The sequence below is a fragment of the Myotis brandtii genome, unplaced genomic scaffold, assembly GCF_000412655.1.
Source record: "Myotis brandtii unplaced genomic scaffold, ASM41265v1 scaffold68, whole genome shotgun sequence".
In the NCBI taxonomy this organism is placed as follows: domain Eukaryota; kingdom Metazoa; phylum Chordata; class Mammalia; order Chiroptera; family Vespertilionidae; genus Myotis; species Myotis brandtii.
Window position 1 is genome coordinate 1,571,522 of NW_005370657.1, and position 17,651 is coordinate 1,589,172.

The 17,651-nt window shown below is 46.7% G+C and overlaps 1 protein-coding gene across 2 annotated transcripts in view; it reads right to left on the reverse strand.

Annotated features, from left to right (window-relative positions):
- The window catches only part of STXBP1 (syntaxin binding protein 1), a 29,305-nt gene extending 16,456 nt beyond the window's left edge, over positions 1 to 12,849 (reverse strand). Inside the window, exons 1-11 of one of the 2 annotated variants that reach the window (XM_005881457.2) lie at positions 12,844 to 12,849; positions 12,450 to 12,499; positions 10,792 to 10,873; positions 9,545 to 9,621; positions 8,617 to 8,695; positions 7,362 to 7,465; positions 5,487 to 5,635; positions 3,844 to 3,928; positions 2,964 to 3,094; positions 1,873 to 1,980; positions 485 to 545 (exon numbers count right to left, since the gene is read on the reverse strand). In XM_005881457.2, coding sequence (XP_005881519.1) covers positions 485 to 545; positions 1,873 to 1,980; positions 2,964 to 3,094; positions 3,844 to 3,928; positions 5,487 to 5,635; positions 7,362 to 7,465; positions 8,617 to 8,695; positions 9,545 to 9,621; positions 10,792 to 10,873; positions 12,450 to 12,494 — 921 coding nt within the window. In that variant the 5' untranslated portion in view covers positions 12,495 to 12,499; positions 12,844 to 12,849. The remainder of the gene's footprint in view (positions 1 to 484; positions 546 to 1,872; positions 1,981 to 2,963; positions 3,095 to 3,843; positions 3,929 to 5,486; positions 5,636 to 7,361; positions 7,466 to 8,616; positions 8,696 to 9,544; positions 9,622 to 10,791; positions 10,874 to 12,449; positions 12,500 to 12,843) is intronic. The other variant, XM_014529390.1, reaches the window with a different exon arrangement.
- Between the last annotated feature and the right edge of the window lie 4,802 nt (positions 12,850 to 17,651).

Genomic DNA, 17,651 nt, shown 5'->3' on the forward strand with positions numbered 1-17,651 from the left:
AGAGATGTCCGAGACCAGAGAGTCTCTGGAGCCTGAGGACCCAGGTTCCATAGATGTGTCAGCAGGTGGAGCTTGATTCTCCTGGGAACGGGAAGTCGATAAATGGTTTTAAGCCAGGGAGTGACACAATCAGAGCTCATCTCCCTCTGCTGATGGGTAAGCACCTCTGTAAACAGCAGGATAAGGAGAGGCCCAGGAAAGTTAGGTCATGAATTCTAATTCCTTCACAAGCTAAAAAAGGCTTCACAGTTCTTCCGGCTTAAAATGAATCATGATCCAAAACAGCAAATATGGATCCGCAGAGTAACAGAAAGAAGCTCTCTATAAATATCAGAAGACGGGGTCTGGATCTCAGTCTTGAATGCAAAAGTAAGACAAAACGATCACGGATGAAGGGAGGACTATGGCCCCAGCTCCCCAGCTCCCCAGCCTGATGCCGGGGAGGCGTCCTCCCTGCTCCTGGGGAGAAAGCAGGTGGGCTCACCTTCTCCCCCGTGTTCATTCTCTTGCTGGAAGAAAAATCTTTCAGAGAACGGGTGACTTCCCTGGAAGACAGAAGAAGGCAGCTAAGTCTCAAAGCAACACCAAGTGCCTCTGTATGAGTGACATTGGAATAATGCAAGAGTCTTCCTTTAGGAAAATGTGGTGACTTCTCCTGTCATAAGGGACGCATTTCCAGTGACTTTCTGAGAGACAGACAGACAGACAGTGTTTTTCTAGCTAATATTCTAAACAGGGTTCTCCAGAGTGGGGTGCATGAGATGATTCCAGAAGAGAGAAGAAAATATTAGGACATCTACTTATGCTTATTTTACTTCATCCTTTTCAAATTTATGTTTTTGTATATGCTATAAAATATACTTTACAGATAAATTTAATTAAATGTAAATACTGGAAATGTGAACCAACATTTTCTAAAGTTGAGTGATCCCCAAAGTGTGGAGACCACTTCTCAACAGCAGAGCTATCCAAGACTATTATTTTCTCACTCTTCCCTGTGAATTTCCTGAGGATATCACCAACTCAATGTGGCAGAATGTGTCTTTTTCCAAAAGCAGAATTGTTTAAAGGTCTTATAACAACGTTTACATGTGGGAAACATTTTGAAACATTTTCAGAGCAAAGTCTGTTCTGTGTGTGGAAACAGTTCTTGCTCAGAAATTTTAGGTATGACCACAGAAGAGGAAGATCACACACCAGCTACATAAGAGAGAACTGCATGGTGGGGTCTGGACCTTTAAATGGAACAAACTCTTTTACATACTTAGTGTTTATAAAGCACTAGAGGCCCAGTGCACAGATTCGTGCACCAGTGGGGTCCCTCGGCCTGGCCTGCAGGGATCGGGCTGAAACTGGCTCTCCGACATCCCCCAAGGGGTCCCAGATTGCGAGAGGTCACAGGCTAGGCCGAGGGACCCCACTGGTGCATGATCGGGGCCGGGGAGGGACCACAGGAGGGCTCCAGGGTGTGTCCAGCCTGTCTTGCCTGGCCCGACCCCAGCAGCAAGCTAACCTACCGGTTGGAGCATCTGCCCCCTGGTGATCAGTGCACAGCATAGCGACTGGTTGAATGGTCGGACACTTCGCATATTAGGCTTTTATTATACAGGATTTTGCTGAGAGGTACAAATGCTTTCCAAAAATCCTAAAGTCCCCCGAACACAGAATGAATTTTCTAACTTCCTGAAGCTGGTGGAGCCCTAGCCAGGGATCAGAAGGGATTTATCATCAGAGGTTAGCATGTTGGCCACTTTGCTGAGGCAGCGAGTTCATCGCTGATGCGCTCCACCCCAGCTGCCCAGAGCGCACACTGGAAACCATCCTGGGGAGAGAGAAACGCCTCGCCCTGGAGGAGGGCGGGAGGGCTCTTACTGGGACACCTCTGCGATGTGCTTGTGGCGCAGCGTTATCCAGAGGTCGTCGTCCTCGTCCAGAAGCACTTCCTTCACCCGCGCCTCTCCGATGCCGCTCGTCTCATACCTAGAGAGGGGAGGGCCCACAAAATCCATCCAAGTCCCCTCTGGTTTGCAACAGACAAGAGCTCACAGTCCTCAGAGGACAGATGTCCCCAGGAATGACTTTACAAGCTCCATGACCATCTGGTGTCTGCGGGATGGGCACTAATGGCTGCAGTTACTCGGGCAGAGAGCTCCAATCAAGGTCAACTGACACGGGGTTCCGTTTTAGATGCTTCAGGGTCAGCTGACGTGAGTGCCACCTGAGCCATGTGGCTCGGGTGTGAAGTCAGGTTATAGGTGAGTTACAAGGGAAAGACAAAGATCACCCTTTGTCCCTCTCTCAGAAAGGCCTGAGCACCATCCTCCAATGCGGGGTGCCTGACACCTTCAGCAGTGACCTGCACAGGCCTTCGGCCTAGGACGCCTGTGAAAGCATGAACATCGAAGGAAGGCAAGAACCAGAGGTGCTAAAGGGAGAAGAGCAGAGATCCACTCAGAGTTCCAGAACCTTCATTCACTACCCTTATGATCAATGTAAATGACATGAAAGCAGTGCAGTCTGTTTCCATAAAAATAAAGATTAGTTTTTAGAAACTGAATTTCTAATGATTGCTACCAAGAAAAATGTTTATAATGAAGGAAACGGCTCCTCTGCAAATGAGTTCGGTAAGAAACTCCTGTGGATGTATCTGTCATCATATTTGATGATCTGCAAGTAAGATTCAACTCTGAAAAAGATCCGCACACATGCCCAAATCGACGACATACTGACACGAGAGCAGACTACAGAGCTGGGAACTAAAGTCCTTGTTCTCCCCAAAGGGGCCCGGGTTCCTGGCTAGAAGCGCCATGAGGATTTTGGGAACTCACAGACAAGCTTGCAGGCTAACTGACAAGACTATGGAAACACCCACTTTTCCTAGGATTGGTGATGCCCTTTTCCTAAGTCAGAGGTTGTATCTGGTTCGTTTGCAAAGCTGCAGTCCCTCCGAGTGGTATACTTACTTGTACACATCATTCTCGATAGGCAGCAGATCGTAACTCATAGCCTGAAAGGTCAGCTCATGAAGAACAGGGGAACTGGGGTCGAAACCGCGGTCCAGGATCAGGAGCTGGGAGCGAGCCTTGTCTGGGCCCTAGAAGGAAGGACACGGGGGACTTTCACAAGCCACTCCACACAGTGCTGGCTCTGCACCACGCATGGCCCTCCTGTAAAGGGGGCAGCAGGAAGTGAACTCGGAGACAAAACCTACTGAAATAGCACGGAACACAGTCCCTTTACTGCTTGACCAGAATACCAGTCCACACCGTGTGAGAGAGAACCCAGGATGTCTGTTTCATAGCGAGTGTCCTTTGAAGCAGATCTGAAACGGTGGCTGGTCCAAGGTGAGCTCACAAAGAAGAGCACCACTGGGTTCAGCTACGAACGGGTGGCCCACCAGGCATCTGCCCGGGCCGAGGGGTTCCAGGCCCTGGGACTTGTGGCTGTAAACCCGAGATGATGAGAACTCTGCCTTGACTGCAGTGGGCTTACAGGAATCCATACATGTGATTCAATTAAATAGAACTCACACACACACACACACACACACACACTCACATACACACTCACACACACGAGTACATGTGCAAACTAGTGAGATCTGCACAAGGTCCGTTTTCTGGGGTTGACATTGTTCTACGGAGGGGGTTCCCAGGACGCAGGGCTTTCAGTGCTAAATCTGGGGTCGTCCCAGAGAACAGAAACGAGTCGTCACCCTGGCTACACTGACCAGAGTCTCCATCGGCCTGCCCAAGGGGCGGAGCATGTCACCAGAGGCCACGAGCAGGGACAGCGGCACTCACATCACCCGGTGAGAGAATCCCGTGGTCCGCGGCCACTTACCTCGCCCATGGTGGGGTCGTCAGCTTTGTAGGCGTCGAGCTTGTCCTGGATTAGCTGGGCCAGCAGAGCATTGTCCTTGTACTCCCTGCCGAGGAGGAGAGACACGTGACGGGCCTCGGGAGAGAGGCAGGACAGTGCAGGCAGGTCAAGGGGCACGCAAGTTTCACCTGCATTGCTCTTTTACAATGAGGATATAGACACATATGCGTGTATAATTAAAAAGGACAAACAGAATCAAATATTTAGCTCTGTTCCTGGAACAGAAATGAGTGAAAAGCAGCTTCCGATGAGCAGCCCCACATCAGCAGAGGGTCCTGACCATCCGTCCGTTCCCCGGGATCGGCCATCTGAGCCTGACCCACCTGAGTCTCACTTCCCTTGACTCAAATCCCCTTGGGTCTTGTTTGCTAGCAAGTGAGAACCTCTGAACCTTACCCTGGGCTCAGCCTGACAGCGTTTCCGGGGCCCCACCCGCTGTACACAGTGTGTGGTGCTGCCTGCCACCTGGCCAGGCTCAGGCTGAAGCGCCTCTGCTCCTAGCCCAGCCCTCCCACGAATGAACTCCAATCCGCCACTCCTCTGTCAGGGGAGATGGCCTCGGCCCCCATTTCCAGCTTTTGTCAGGGAGCACCAACAACAGAGGGGTCAGACGCTGGGGCAGACCAAGGGAGGTGTCATTCTACGGTTACACGTCCAGCAGACAAAGGCAACAGGCTGGGTGGAACACTGACCCCGCACTCCAGGTTCAGGCCCTCAGCTCCTCTGGCTCCAGTTTCTCCTCCCCTGACTCCTGCGTTCACTCCCCCGTCAACCCCCCAAAGGTTTCCTGGGGACAGCCACTGAAGGACCTAATCCCAAAGCTGGCATTGGAGGCCTCCAGAAATGGCCCCATCTCGCCCTGCCCTACACACCGTGCTAGACTGCCCATCCTCCTCAAACTTGCCCTTGGTTTCCCCAGCTCCACGCTTTTGCTCACACCAATGGCAAAGCCAACTGTCCACAGAAAAGGCTCTCTGGTCCTCATCGGTCTTTTGAAATCCAAACCTGTCCTTCAAGACCTAGTTCAAACGTCCCCTCTAGTCTGAGCTGCTCTTGATCCTCTCAGCTCGAAGGGCCGAAGGGCCCTTGGCTGGTCTGCCCTTAGGCATATCTTGCAGGGCTTACACTGCAGGTGTGCACAGCTGTGGCCCATCTGCTGGGATGTTCCCTGCCCGCCCAGATCAGGGCTGTGTCCTCAGGTGGAGTCTCCCCAGCACTGAGCACACAGCAGGTAAGTGATGCATGGATGACTTTATAAAACCTGACTGTGTCCTTTAGAGAATTATTTTACCTTACTCTGAAACATCTTCTGCAAAGATGATGTTTGTTTTTAAAGGTTAGGAAGAGATGAAAAACTACAGGGAACCTGGGTGGCCATTACATAGGGGTTCATATTTTAGTTACTCATAACTGAACATAAATGTATATTTCATGCTCTTTTCTGTATGTATTACTATATTTCACAATAAAATTTAAAAAATGACAAAACCATTGGAAGAATAATTATAAATGCGAGACACTCAAATCTTGACCCTGAGACAACTGGCAAAGGAATGTTAAGGCCAGAGGAATCGGGACAGTTTCTCCCGAGCGCGCTGCCTTACCCACGATACCGCACGGCTGGGTACTCCTTCAGCGTGGCACACAGAGTGGCGATCTGCTCTGCCAGGCGCTCTAGTATAGGATTCTTCATCTGAGCCTTGTGGGGACTGTAGAAGCTCTGGAAAGAGTCAGCCGAGTCCAGAGAATACACCTGAGGAGGAGGCAAAAATATAACCATATAGAGTGTTTGCATCCAGGATGCCGAACGTCAGAATTTTCTCCAAACCTGATAGCGAGTCTACAGAGCATGTTTTCATTTATCCTTCAAATCTGGGCTGGGTGTCTGCTGGGCCAGGCACTGTGCTAAACACATGGGAACTATTCGTGACCAAAACATGATCATCCTTGTGGAGTGCGTGAAGGGAAGGCAGGCAGTAAACAAACAATAAACATAATGAAAGTAAGTTGTATGGCATGTGAGAAACTGGTGTGTGTATGAGAAAATAATAAAGCAGGGAAAGAATGCCCGGATGGGCTAAACGGGGAGGACAAGGCCTCCTGGAGAAGGTGACATTTGAATAGGGCTTGAAGGAGGTACAGAGTTTGTCACCAGCAGGGACTTCCCCATGGAGGGATGGCTGTGCCAAAACCTGAGGCAAGCGTGTCTGATGAACAATGAGGGGACCGGGAGGAGAGCAGGAGAGGAGGCTAGTGTCAGACCTCACAGGCCATTAGAGGGTTAAGTAAATAAGGGATAAGCTAGAAATTGTGCTGTGACTGTGTGCAAATGGTGCTTTTTGATTGAACAATTTTGTATCCTCAGGGGTATGTTCTAACTACTTTTCTTTTTCTTTGGAGAGTTCGAAGTTTAAAGTTTTCTCTTACACTCCCTAGCCTACCAGCTGAGTATTTTCTCAGAATCTCATTGATGTGAACCGCCCTGATCATCTAGAAAAGCGGAGGGCTATGTTTGAAGTGTATTGCTTTTTAAAATCTATGCACTATGGTGTGCGGGAACATGTTAAAGGTGGATTGCGTTCAATCCAGGTGGTGACAGGGCTCACAGAGAGGAAAAAACGTGCTGTCCTCAGGGAATGGGCTTTGGGCCAAGTGAGCTGGGAAGGAGACCGTGTTTAAATGTTCATGCTGTACTTTTCCCATCCCTCCTTAGCTGAGAACAGGTGATTCCACGTGCAAAAATAAAAAAAGATTCCATATGCTAGCGGTCGCCAACCGGTGCTCCGCAGACCACTGGTGGGCCGTGAGGTCCGAAAGGTTGGCAACCACTGCCATATGCCACAATCATTTTTTATCTCTACAAAATGCATAAATGTCCTGTTATCTCATTTCTTTGTTTGCCAGAAGATTTAAAAAATCTTAAAAGACTAGGACATTCATTCTGTGCCTCTCACAATCAGCTTCTCCTTTACTGGTTTAACAACTTTGTGTTTTCCAAGGAGGCGGCTTGCTGCCGCCCTCCTGGCACTGGCAGTGTTAAGGGCTAATGACGAAGGCTGCCATCTGTTCGCTCAGCACATGACAGGCTGAGGTTATCTCTACATAGAAACAGTCTCCTTCACAGCAGATGGGCGTTGTCTGATCCCTTCCCATCTCTCCTTCCATGCTCTTTTTGGATTGACCACCTTTTGGTTATTCAGGACTCAGCCAGTTGGGGTGAACGCTGGGAGCAAGGAGAAGTGCACACAAAGGCTTTAAAAAGGTCAGAAATAAATACAGGGTAAGATGAAGGCCGGGCAGACCCCTCAGGAATACCGCCTCTTTCCATTACATAAACATCCATTCACAACCCCTCATTGTCTTCCAGAATATGACACCTTCCCTCCCCACTCTGTGTACTGCACCCCTACCCCACCCTCTCAGAGCTCCTGACAGAATAACAAGGATGCAGAGTTCCATGCGCTCCCCACCAGCCTCACCTGGGACTCGTAGGGGAGAAACGCAATGTTGATTTCCGTCAGAGTCTTGATGACTTTGGCTGCTCGAGATTTTACCAGCTCGTTAAACAAGGCATCTGGACAAGCTGCAGGAATGACAACAGACACTAGGTTTTCCTGTCCGTTTGCTGGTTAATTTCAATAGTCACACGTGTCTGGTGGATTCTTCATTTATTAGCATTTTAACAAAGGAAATAAAAAGTTAATTCCTTCCTAAAATATCCACTACCTCTAGGCTATAAAAGGAATATAAAAACACCCACAAGGCCCTCAACATAGAACAGAGAAACAATGGGCAATAAAGACTGAGAGTCTGACAGCTAATAAAAACTGTTTTCTGATATCAAGGAGAGGAAGGGAAAAAAAACCAGAAGAGATTAACAGATAAGGAAAAGACCTGCAATATACACAAACATCATGCATCTGACATGCTCATGAAAAAGAAAATAACGAAAAATCAAACCACTGGGCAATGTGGTGCTGGTGTTTCCCTGGACCCTCAAAGGAACTCAGCTGCTCAGGAGACCCACTTGGTGGGGAACCACAGTTCATGCGGCTCTCCTGGGCCAAACACAGTGCAGGGTCCCAGAAATGCACTCTTGTTTCATTATTACTCATGCTGCCTACCTGCTCTCCCTGTCACCCACGTTCAAATGGTATAAAAGTATTTTTTGCCAGAACCTTTCCCCACTTTCTCAGGGGTAAGTTCTGCCGGTTTTCCTTCGAAGAACACTAGGGAACCTGTTATGGTTGTGCGCTCTTTAGCTATCCTGCCTTACTCATCTCTCTGCTGTTAACAAAGATTGACCAGGATGTTAGCACACAGGCTCCTTGCACACAAATAACAGAACGGACTCCAGGACAACGATGCCAGTCTAGCTGAGATAAAGACCAGGTGAAATCTTCGAGGTTGGAAAGCGGATGGACATACACTATACTTTAGTGACATCTGGAAGTCCACACGGTGAAACACCAAGGCTGACACCGGAGCGTTCTGCTCAGTCCTAAGAAGAGGTGCTATTTTCATCAGAAAGGTCTGCACTAGCTAGAGGGTTTGCATGTGGGTGTGCTTATTTTTGTCTGTAATTCAATTTTTCTTCTGAAAGAAAAGAAAAGATCAGGATAATCACGGCAACAACCCATTTCTTCCCTGTTGCCCTGGCTTGGTTCTGGCTCAGCCGTGCCGTGCAGAAAGGCTACCCTGGAGGATGGGGCAGCATCGGACAGCCGTACTCACAGTCAGTGAAGAAGACATGGGCAGCCCGGTACTTAGCAGTCGGTGGGTCCTTAAAGTCATTCATGAGGGAGCGGATAGACTGTGAAGAGGGATAAAAAAGGGAACTGAATCCAATTCTAGAAGCAAATGGAGCCTATATCTGGTCAAAATTAAATCCAAGAGGGCGTTCAAGCTACTTGCACAAAAATAGCAGGGGATTTTTAATGTATAATTCTAACTCATGTTTGGGGATTTGCAACTAGGATTATTTGGGAGTTTAGATGAACAAAAGCCTTCTTAGATCATTCCAGAATGACAGTGTCAGTTCTTTGATGCCACCATAACATGGGTTCCTAAGAAGAGACCCACAAAAGAGGAAACTGGTCAGAAACCTTCCAGGAGATTCACACCGATGAAGTTCTGGCAATGTAGTTGCATCTTCAGAAACCCATACGTAAGCCAGCTTTTACAAGTGAAAAGAAAGTGTGAAAACTGGGGGCAATTTATGGACTGAGAGACAAGCCTAAGACAACTGTTAGCCCAAAGCAAGGAGGTGGACCGTGTCTGGATGCTGATTTGAACCAAGCCTCCAAAACGATAAGACAGGCAATTCCGAACACTAATGGGCTGTTGATGAATTCCGCCTGAAAGTATAAGATACCTAAGCTTGGAAGGCTGGTCCCTAACTAGATAAAGCGGGTTCCTACCGAGAGGGCATGCAAGGGGAAGCTGAATGGCCTGGCACTGGCTTTCCGGACTGTGGTGTATTTCAGAAAGCGTAAGGCTCTCTCCACTTCTCTCTGCCTCTCCCACCCTGATTGTGAACTGCATGGTTAAGCAGAGCAGTGTGTTACATGCATGCTTAACCCAGAAACTGCAGGCACGGCTGCGCAGACGCCACGCCAGCACGTGTGACCCTAGCCAAAGCTTTTCTGGGGGGAGGACTTACCTTCTCTGACGGAGTGATGAGGTACACAGCCTCCAGGCTGGGCAGTGGCTCCCTGCACTTGTTGATGTCTTCCACAACTAGACAACAAAACAGCAGCCCACCGTGAGTGAGAAAACTCAACTGGGCATCACAAGACTGGAAGTGACAGGCACAGGCTACCTTCAGACAAGCACAGAAAAAAACCTGGGGGGGGGGCGTCACTGCCCCTTCCTGATAGTCACCACTTTCCGCCGTCCCACCGTGCTCAAGATTTTAGAAGACCTGAAACCTTATCACACTAAATATTTCCCACTCCCCATTTCGGTTTCAGTGAATTCCTTGAGCTGCACTGATTGAAAATGGAAAATTTGCCCCTTCCTTCAGGTTTTGTTGCTGTTGTTGTTCATTTGTCCCCCACATTCCAAGTTCCTTTAGAATTCCCATGCTTTGATAGAGAAAAATGTAGTTTTAAAAAATTAATGAAAATAAGTTTGTAAGCTCAAAACATCTGACCATAGGACACTTCAACTCTCCTAGACACTGCCAAAGTAGCTGTACCAACTGACACTCCGTCATATAGGAGTTCCCATTTTTCTACATCCTGTCACTTGGCAGTATCAGAGTTTAAATATTCCAGTCTGTTGAGTGTACAGCCATATTTCACTCTGGTTTCAATTGTAGTTCCCTGGCCCTTAAAGTGGGCAAGCAATTTTTCATGTATTTATTGGCCATTATGGATTTATTCTTTTTTTAAGTGCCTGTTCAGGTCTTTTGCCCATTTTTTCCCCATTGGATGGCCTGCCTTTTCCCTTGAGTTAGCCTTCCTTTTGGCATCCTTTAACACAGCGGTTCTCAACCTGTGGGTCACGACCCCTTTGGCGGTCGAATGACCCTTTCACAGGGGTCGCCTAAGACCATCCTGCATATCAGATATTTACATTACGATTCATAACAGTAGCAACATTACAGTTAGGAAGTAGCAACGAAAATAATTTTATAGTTGGGTCACAACATGAGGAACTGTATTTAAAGGGCCAGAAGGTTGAGAACCCACTGCTTTAACAGATATTTAATGAGCATCTAGCAGTGGCTTAGGGATTCAGTGATGAACAAGAAGCCTTGGGTCTCTCTCAGGAACTTACAGTCTTACCACCCAGGTCAGTGGAAGAATCTAAAGTCAAGTAGGTAATACTGACTAGGGAGGAGGGAAGCTGGCACAAGGGGAAGGCCTGAGCGTCACTAAAGGGCAGAGAGAATGGTGCGCTCACTCGTTATCCCCTCGGTCATGATGTCCGTCATCTTACAGCAGGAGGAGAGCATCCTCATGCTCAGCTGATCCACCACCAGCACCTGGAAGCAGAGAGACCAGCTGACAGCCCGTACGGCACCTTCTGCTCTTCTCACCGGCTCACCGCGTCAGACCTCAACATGAGCCCCAGGAGGCAGAACACTGAGATTCAGTATTTCCTGGGGCCAGCAGAAGTTAGCCGAAATGCATGCTAGCTTTTTTCCCCACACGCTAACCTAACTTGGGAGTTAAGAGCTTTCTCTTACTGACTTGACTTAATTTTATAAGTTTAAAAATATTAAACTTTTTATTTTTCATGATAAAGAGATCAATTACTCATAAAAATGCAAAGAAAGAGATAAAAATACTCCACAGCACCCACACTCAGAGAAGCTACACTGGAGAGTCTTTTCTCAGGGCAGAGCTTTTCCCTAAAGGGAGGGGGAGCACTCGTGCCACAGGACAGTCTGGAAGGTGAGGACTGTTACAATGTCATCGGGACACACCTTCACCAGCACACACATCATCTGGGAGCCAATTGTGTTTCAGGAAGACGTGCCATCGGGTCTAAAAGTTTCACTCCTGCAACTCTTCAGCTAACCTTTCCTAGCTCCAGTCGGCACGGTGGACAGGGGGATGCAGTTAAAACAAGGCTAGTTCTCCTCTCCCCCTTTAATGATATAAACGGAGGTAACAGAGGCCAGACACGATGCGGCCCAGAAAGCACGCTGCTACAGCATGAGGGCCAGGTTTCAGCCTATGCAGCAGCTTCCTGGAGACCCTTTAAAACTCCCAGGTCCACAAAGACGGGCATAGAGAGTTCCCGCCACATGGCCTCCCGCTCTGGTGGTGAGGGGGATGTGCTGCTAACACAGTCTCCCAAGTCCTGGGGGAGACTTCAAAACCCGCCTGGGCCGTCACCTCTGCTGCTCCCGGCCGATGGACTTGCAAACTTGCAGGCAAGAGTGGTTGGAATACACTTCAATAGCGCACGGGAAGTTCAAGCGAGACTGCATGCTCTCCTGGCCAGTGGAAGGCCCTGCCCCAGACAACCGAGTGACCCTTAAAACGCCGACTTCCTGAATGGAGGGCAGCACGCTGTCCGCTCCTCGCGTCACTCGCTCCAGGAAATGAGGCCACAATCAGTTTGATTGACTTAAATACTTGTTTCATGTACATTACATGTGAAATGGCCAGCGTTGTTCTCAAAGTTACATGAATAAACATGTAGTTACTGACAGATGGGGTCAGACCAAAAGAGGGCTTTCCACACTGTTGTGTGGGCTCCATGGAGATGCTTTAAGGCTGCCAGAGAGGCCAAAGGGCCTTGCCTTTCTTTCCCGCAGTGGGCAGAATTCCACCCTCGCCTGCTTACATATGGGTTTCAGGGAAGATTTTGTTTGAATAAAAGAGTTCCACTGAGAACCTGCCCCAGCAGGTGCTCTTTCAGATAAGCTTTATGACCAAGAGATTTCATAACCAGGATCCTATCAAATGAGAGGCATAAGCAGATTACCTTTTTAAAGTTTTATTCTCTGGACACAACAAAGGTCTTCACTCTCTGCCTCCACTTTCCCCCACTGTAGTTCTTTCCACATGAACTCATCTTTAAGGCCATTAATTATACTGTAGACTTACCTTCCACTCCCCCTTCTTCTTTACCTTCTTTATCACATCATGCATGATCTCTAAAAAAGGAAAGGAGAAAGGAAACTTTAGTGTAATTTCAAGGACTTCAACTCCTGCCTACTAGACTCGGTCATTTTTCTCCCCACAGGCTTTGTTCTTGTTGTTCAATGTCTATTCACTGAGCCAGACTCAACCCACCGTAAAGAGTTTTCTCCCTGCCCTGGCCGGTGTGGCTCAGTGGTACAGCTCTGGCCTGGGAACCAAAGGGTCACAAGTTCGATTGCCAGTCAAGGGCACCTGGGATGCAGGTTTGGTCCCCGGCCACATGTGTGGGAGGCAACCAATCAATGTGTCCCCCTCACATCAACTTTCATCTCTCACTCTCCCACTCCCTCCATTCCACTCTCTCCAACAATCAGTGAGGATTAACAACAACAACAAAAAAGAGTTCTCTTCCTGTTTCCTTAATTTGGTGGTTCTCAAACTTTCTGGTCTCAGGACTACTTTACACTTTTAAAAATTGAGGTTCCCAAAGCGTGTTTGCTTAGTCTCTATCATTCCCCTTTATACCTGAGTGTCCCCAGCCGTGCAGGTCTCATAGGAAATGCCACTTTTACCACCTTTTCTAAACCCAGGTAGTGAGCAGGCCTGTTAGCAAGTGTGTTTCAAACACGTAGGTCATTCTCTAGAGCACAGTGGTTCCTAACTCTGCTTTTGACTACTCGCAATAATCTGATGTGCAGTAAATGTGTTCTGAAACGTTTAGAATTGTCTTCCTGATTATAACAACACACTCACTGCAGTACTCTTGGAAAACACAAATATCATGTGTTACTTGTTTACTTAAAAAAAAGAAAAAAGAAAAATAATCTGTAATCCTGTCAACTTGAAATGCTTAATGAACATTTTAGTTATTTCCTACTAGCTTTTTCTCTGCACGTTTACAGTTAAAATCATGATATATATCATTTTAATTATGCTTTTTTCAGTCACCAAACTCATTTCCCCAGGTTAATAAAAATGCCTCCTAGGATTTAAAATGCAACCATAATAGTCCAATAGCCATTTAGATTATTTCCCATGTTTTAGTGGAATGAAAAATTGGAAACAAATATATAAAGTAATAGAGCAGTGGTAAGTCATTTAGGTTACATTTGTACAATGGAATACTATGTACTCATTAGGAATAATGATATAGGAACTATATATATGCATTCATTCACTCATTCAGTAACATTTGTTGCGTAGCCACTGTTGGCCAGTCATTAAGCACCAGGCGTGAACAAGGGCAGGTACCACATGGCCCCAGTGGGAAGAGGGAGGAGACCTTGAAGATCTGGCGGCAGAGGTGAAGGTCTCCTTGCTGGAGATGAGTCCTGGCTAAGAGAGGGCAGAGTGGTCTCATACATGGAAGGTTTGAAGAAAGAGGGTATCCAATATCTCCCTGAAGTCTGGGAAAGTGAATTTAGAGATGTTTTAGCATTTCTGGACAGTATTAAGGGCTAATTTGAGGTTCATGACCATGAATTTAATGTGAAACCAGGCAGCTCAATTGTGTTTTGTGTATGTGTATTTTCAAACAATGTTCGCCTATCCAGGTACAGGCCAGGAAGAAAAGAAGAGTTGGTTTCAACTAGTTTAGGGTTAGGGTTTCCCCAGGTGAGTACAACAGAGGGAGAATTTGCTCAAAATATATGGCTAAGAGCGGGGGGAAAGGGCATGTTACAACTATTTTTTAAAAGTATACAAAAACAGGAAAAATTAGAGAAAGTTATACCAAAATGTTATTTTTGTGCAGTAAGATTATGATTAATCTGTAATTGCTAATTTGTCTTCCTATGTTCTCCCCAGCTTTCTGCATTGAGCATATATTATTTTTTGTAATAGGAAAAATGGTCTAAAAATAATGTAAGTGATTCTGTTAGGAGAGCTTTCTGGGTATGGAATGAACAAGCAGAATACAAATATTCTGGGCTCTTGATAAATTCTTCTGAATTATTTTGCAAAAGCACAATTTACACCCTCAGCAGTACGTTACACCCTCACCAGTACTTTCCAAATTAACATACTAATAAAATAATAACTTGAGGTGTGCTTATTTTTAATCTTTGCTAAAGTGTCAGCAGAAAATGGTATATTTCACTGTTTTTATTTGACTTTATTTTATTACTGAGGATTAATACTTTTTTCTTTGCTCCACAAAATTAATTTTCACTCACTGGCTTTAAATTCAAGCCACTTTTTGATAAGGGAAGATAGAGGTAGAATCAAAAAAATTAAAACAAGTAGCACAAGTAGCGAAGACGGACTGACAGCTGCCACGCCCACCCTCCCGACCGGTTCTGAGCTTCTCGGGGCATAATTTGTCGTGGGTATTGTCATCAGCCAATTCCAACCCTGCCCTACATTTTCTGATCCCAGACCAGAAAGGAAACAAGGATTAGAGCCCATCTGAGTATTAAGAGAGTCAAGTCGCTTGGGCTACTTCCTCACAAATAATCCGCTGCCGATCACAGTCTATGTCCCTGGAAGTTCTCTTGTGTGAAAAGAAAGAATAAAGCCTCAGACTCTGGTCCAGCCAGCTGGTCTCCTTTCTGTGTGCCAAGTCACGTGTTCCTACAGCCAAACATCCCTCCACCACCCACCTGGTCAAAGGAGACGGGACAAAAGAGACCAGGGAGCTGCAACTTCTCCATAAGTACGAGGCCACGGGCCTGGTGGACTCTGCTTCCCTCACTGCCAAAGGGGTAAGGAAGTGGGTTCCTTCAACCACACCCTAGTCAGAGGTTCTCAACCTGTGGGTCGCGACCCCTTTGGCGGTCGAACGACCCTTTCACAGGGGTCGCCTAAGACCATCCTGCAGATCAGATGTTTACATTACGATTCATAACAGTAGCAACATTACAGTTATGAAGTAGCAACGAAAATAATTTTATGGTTGGGTCACAACATAAGGAACTGTATTTAAAGGGCCAGAAGGTTGAGAACCACTGCCCTAGATCCTAGCTGACTCCCAAACTCAACAAGTCCTGAGAAAAACAGCAGGTGCTCAGATTATCTGGGATCTCTTCAGGTGCACCCGATATACCAGCTGGAGTCCCAAAGCTCAGACTAGCGACAGTTGCAAATCCTACCCACCTGGTGAAGCCCTGTCCTTAGCCTTGGCAATGACCGCCCTCCGCAGTGACCCGTATCAGGACACCTGAGCCCAGGGCACTCCACAACACCAGGAAAAGCAGGACTAATATCAGATGAACCGGAAGTTTGAGGGGAATGTGAGCATCACCAAAGTCCTCAAAACCACGGGGATTCAAATATTCTCCGCTCTGTGGCCCCAGAGTGCCATGCTGCCCTGCACAGGTGCACCAGGAGCCGGGGGCCCCGGCTGGGAGGAGAAGCGCCTCCCTTCGCTGGACTCAGCTCACAGCTACTCTCCTCTTACCGACCCAAAGCACAGAGATTGCAGTTATCCCAGCCCCGATGGCAGTTCCTGGAAAAGGCACCCTCCTGAATAGACCGTGGTGGTGTGAGGGTAAACGCTAACTACTCGGGCAGAGGTCCTCCCCACCCTCACGATTAAGAAAGAACGCCAAGGGAAGCACTACAGTTAGACTAGGGCAGTGGTCGGCAAACTCATTAGTCAACAGAGCCAAATATCAACAGTACAACGATTGAAATTTCTTTTGAGAGCCAAATTTTTTAAACTTAAACTATAGAGGTAGGTACATTGTTATTAACTTAATTAGGGTACTCCTAAACTGGCCTTTGCTAAAAAAAGTCCTCAATCTGATTGAGGTACGTTCGCTGAGGTCGACCCCTTCCACTTTTCCCATCAACACTCCTCTTGTATACTTGTTTCGTCTATCTCCTTGCCGAAAACCGACTTCTGCGCATGGGCCACGAAGTTTCAATCGCACTGTACGTGCTTGCCCGCACGTGGTATTTTGTGGAAGAGCCACACTCAAGGGGCCAAAGAGCCGCATGTGGCTTGCGAGCCACGGTTTGCCGACCACTGGACTAGGGAAAATCCAGGTTCAGGCATTTACTGGCACATGCCCTGGTTGTGGGCTCGATTCCCCAGTAGGGGGTGTGCAGGAGGCAGCCAATCAATGATTCTCTCTCATCATTGATGTTTCTATCTCTCTCTCCCTCTTCCTTCCTCTCTGAAAACAATACAAATATTTTTTTAAAAAATTATAATACTCTAATGACCTGTTGTGAAGACTAATGAGATAAAATACCTAGTACAGGCACATAGGAGGCATTCAACAAAAGGCACCGATTACAATATCACTATAAAAATGTTGTTCATACAGACAAGAAAACTATGACATATCACTTCCACCAATCAAAAATTTTCATATAATGTAAAAACCCTATTAAAAGGAAGTAAATACGAAAAATACAGCTTTAAAATAATCACAAAAACATCTAAAAGCAAACTCTGGGTATTTCACCAAAAACTTTAAAACTTCTCTGACCCACAATACATATGTGAATACACTTTGAAATAACGGTGCCAATGCGCCAATGCACATAAACCGTACATGTAAATACAAAATTGAACGGGAGAATCCTTACCCCTGTGGAGCAGACAGTGACCTCCGTTTATTTAGGAACAGATGTATCAATGTGAATCACAGGCAGGGCCCACAGAAGGTAACACATTTCATGGCACAGCATGGGCACACAGGACTATATTTTTAATTCGCTCTCACTTAACATTGTTCTGAAATTTCACTACGACAGGCAAACAAAATGAGATAGAATAATGGTAAGAAAGATGCAGACTATCTGCCGTAGGAAATCATGGGAAACAACTGAAAAACTATTAGAAACAGAAAAGCATTTAGGGAGGCGGCAGATACAAAATAACTACAAAGAAACCAAGCGGACTTTGATAAGGCAACAGAGTTCCTAGGAAGACGGCTGCACTGGTTACCAGTGTGTGCCGGGCTGGGACCCTGGAACCCCACCCCCTGTCAATTAATTATGGCCAAAAAGTGTACCCCAAATGCTCATCAACTGGTGAAGGGATAAACAAATGAAGTATATCCATGTAATGAAATACTATTCAGCCATAAAAAGGAATGAAGTACTTACACATGCTACATACGAACGAACCTTTAAAAATGCTAAGCCAAAGAAGCCAACCACAAAAGACCACATGTTGTGTGATTCCTTTTATTATTATTATTATTTAAGGTATTA